This window comes from Oxyura jamaicensis, assembly GCF_011077185.1.
Source record: "Oxyura jamaicensis isolate SHBP4307 breed ruddy duck chromosome 31 unlocalized genomic scaffold, BPBGC_Ojam_1.0 oxy31_random_OJ66336, whole genome shotgun sequence".
Taxonomy (NCBI): domain Eukaryota; kingdom Metazoa; phylum Chordata; class Aves; order Anseriformes; family Anatidae; genus Oxyura; species Oxyura jamaicensis.
In genome coordinates, this window is record NW_023304940.1 from 408 (window position 1) to 2,002 (window position 1,595).

General features: G+C 69.2%; 1 protein-coding gene across 1 annotated transcript; it reads left to right on the forward strand.

Annotated features, from left to right (window-relative positions):
* Positions 1–70: 70 nt before the first annotated feature.
* Positions 71–1,580, forward strand: LOC118158547 (eukaryotic translation initiation factor 5A-1-like; the record flags this gene model as incomplete). The annotated part of the gene is made up of 2 exons (XM_035313218.1): positions 71–219; positions 1,410–1,580. Coding segments are annotated over 2 exons (320 nt in total), but the record flags the coding sequence as incomplete, so codon positions are not given.
* Positions 1,581–1,595: the final 15 nt, after the last annotated feature.

Genomic DNA, 1,595 nt, shown 5'->3' on the forward strand with positions numbered 1-1,595 from the left:
GGGGCGCCCCGTGGCATGATATGGGCTCCCCGCCCCCTCCCCCCCGGCCCCCCCCCCTTCGCGCCCTAAGCCCCGCCCCCCGAGGCCCCGCCCCCACGCTGGCCCCGCCCCCAGGTGCACCTGGTGGGCATCGACATCTTCACGGGGAAGAAGTACGAGGACATCTGCCCCTCCACCCACAACATGGACGTGCCCAACATCAAGCGCAATGACTTCCAGGTGGGCGGGGCCTCGGGGGGCGGGGCCTCGGGGGGGGTGGGGCCTCGAGGGGGCGGGGCCTTTGGGGTGGGGCCCGGGGGGGAGGGGGCGGGGAGCCCATATCATGCCACGGGGCGCCCCTAAAGCCCCATAAGTGCCATGGGGCGCCCCATATCTCGCTGTGGGGCGCCCCATAGGGCCCGGTTTTATCCATGGGGTGCCCCACAGAGCCCCATAAGTGCCATGGGGCGCCCCACATCGCCCTGTAGGGTACCCACAGGGCCCCATCCTCACTGTGGGGTGCCCCACAGAGCCCCATAAGTGCCATGGGGTGCCCCACATTGCCCTGTGGGGTGCCTGTAGGGTCCCATCCTCACTGTGGGGCACCCCACAGAGCCCCATAAGTGCCGTGGGGTGCCCCGTATTGAGCTGTGGGGCACCCACAGGTTCCTGTCTTCGCTGTGGGGCTCCCCACAGGGCCCCGTCTTCGCTGTGGGGCACCCCATAAGTGCCATAGGGTGCCCCACATTGCCCTGTAGGGTGCCCCATGGGCCCTGTCTTTGCTGTGGGGCGCCCCATAGGGCCCCACATTGCCCCGTCTGTGCCGTGGGGCGCCCCATATCACCCTGTAGGGTGCCTGTAGGGCCCCATCCTCGCTGTGGGGCACCCTATAGGGCCCCATCCTCGTTGTGGGGCGCCCCATAGGGCCCTGTTTTATCCATGGGGTGCCCCATAGGGCCCCATAAGTGCCGTGGGGCGCCCCATATCACACCATGGGGCACCCCTAAAGCCCCATAAGTGCCATGGGGCGCCCCACATCGCCCTGTAGGGTGCCCGTAGGGCCCCATCCTTGTTGTGGGGCGCCCCGTAAGTGCCATAGGGTGCCCCACATCACCCTCTAGGGTGCCCCATAGGGCCTTGTCTGTGCTGTGGGGCGCCCCATATCCCACTGTGGGGTGCCTGTAGGGCCCCATCCTCGCTGTGGGGCGCCCCCCAGAGCCCCATAAGTGCCATGGGGTGCCCCACATCACCCTGTAGGGTGCCCCATAGGGCCCCATCTGTGCCATGGGGCGCCCCGTATTGAGCTGTGGGGCACCCATTGGGCCCCATCTTTGTTGTGGGGCACCCCATAGGGCCCTGTTTTGGCCGTGGGGCGCCCCGTGGGGCCGCGGCCCCGCCGTGGGGCGCCCCGGTGACGCGTGGCCCCGCAGCTGATCGGGATCCAGGACGGGTACCTGTCCCTGCTGCAAGACAGCGGCGAGGTGCGGGAGGACCTGAGGCTGCCCGAGGGGGAGCTGGGCAAGGAGATCGAGCAGAAGTACGACTGCGGGGAGGAGATCCTGGTACGGCCCGGGGGGGGCGCTATGGGGCGCTGGGGGGGGGTTATGGGGTGCTAT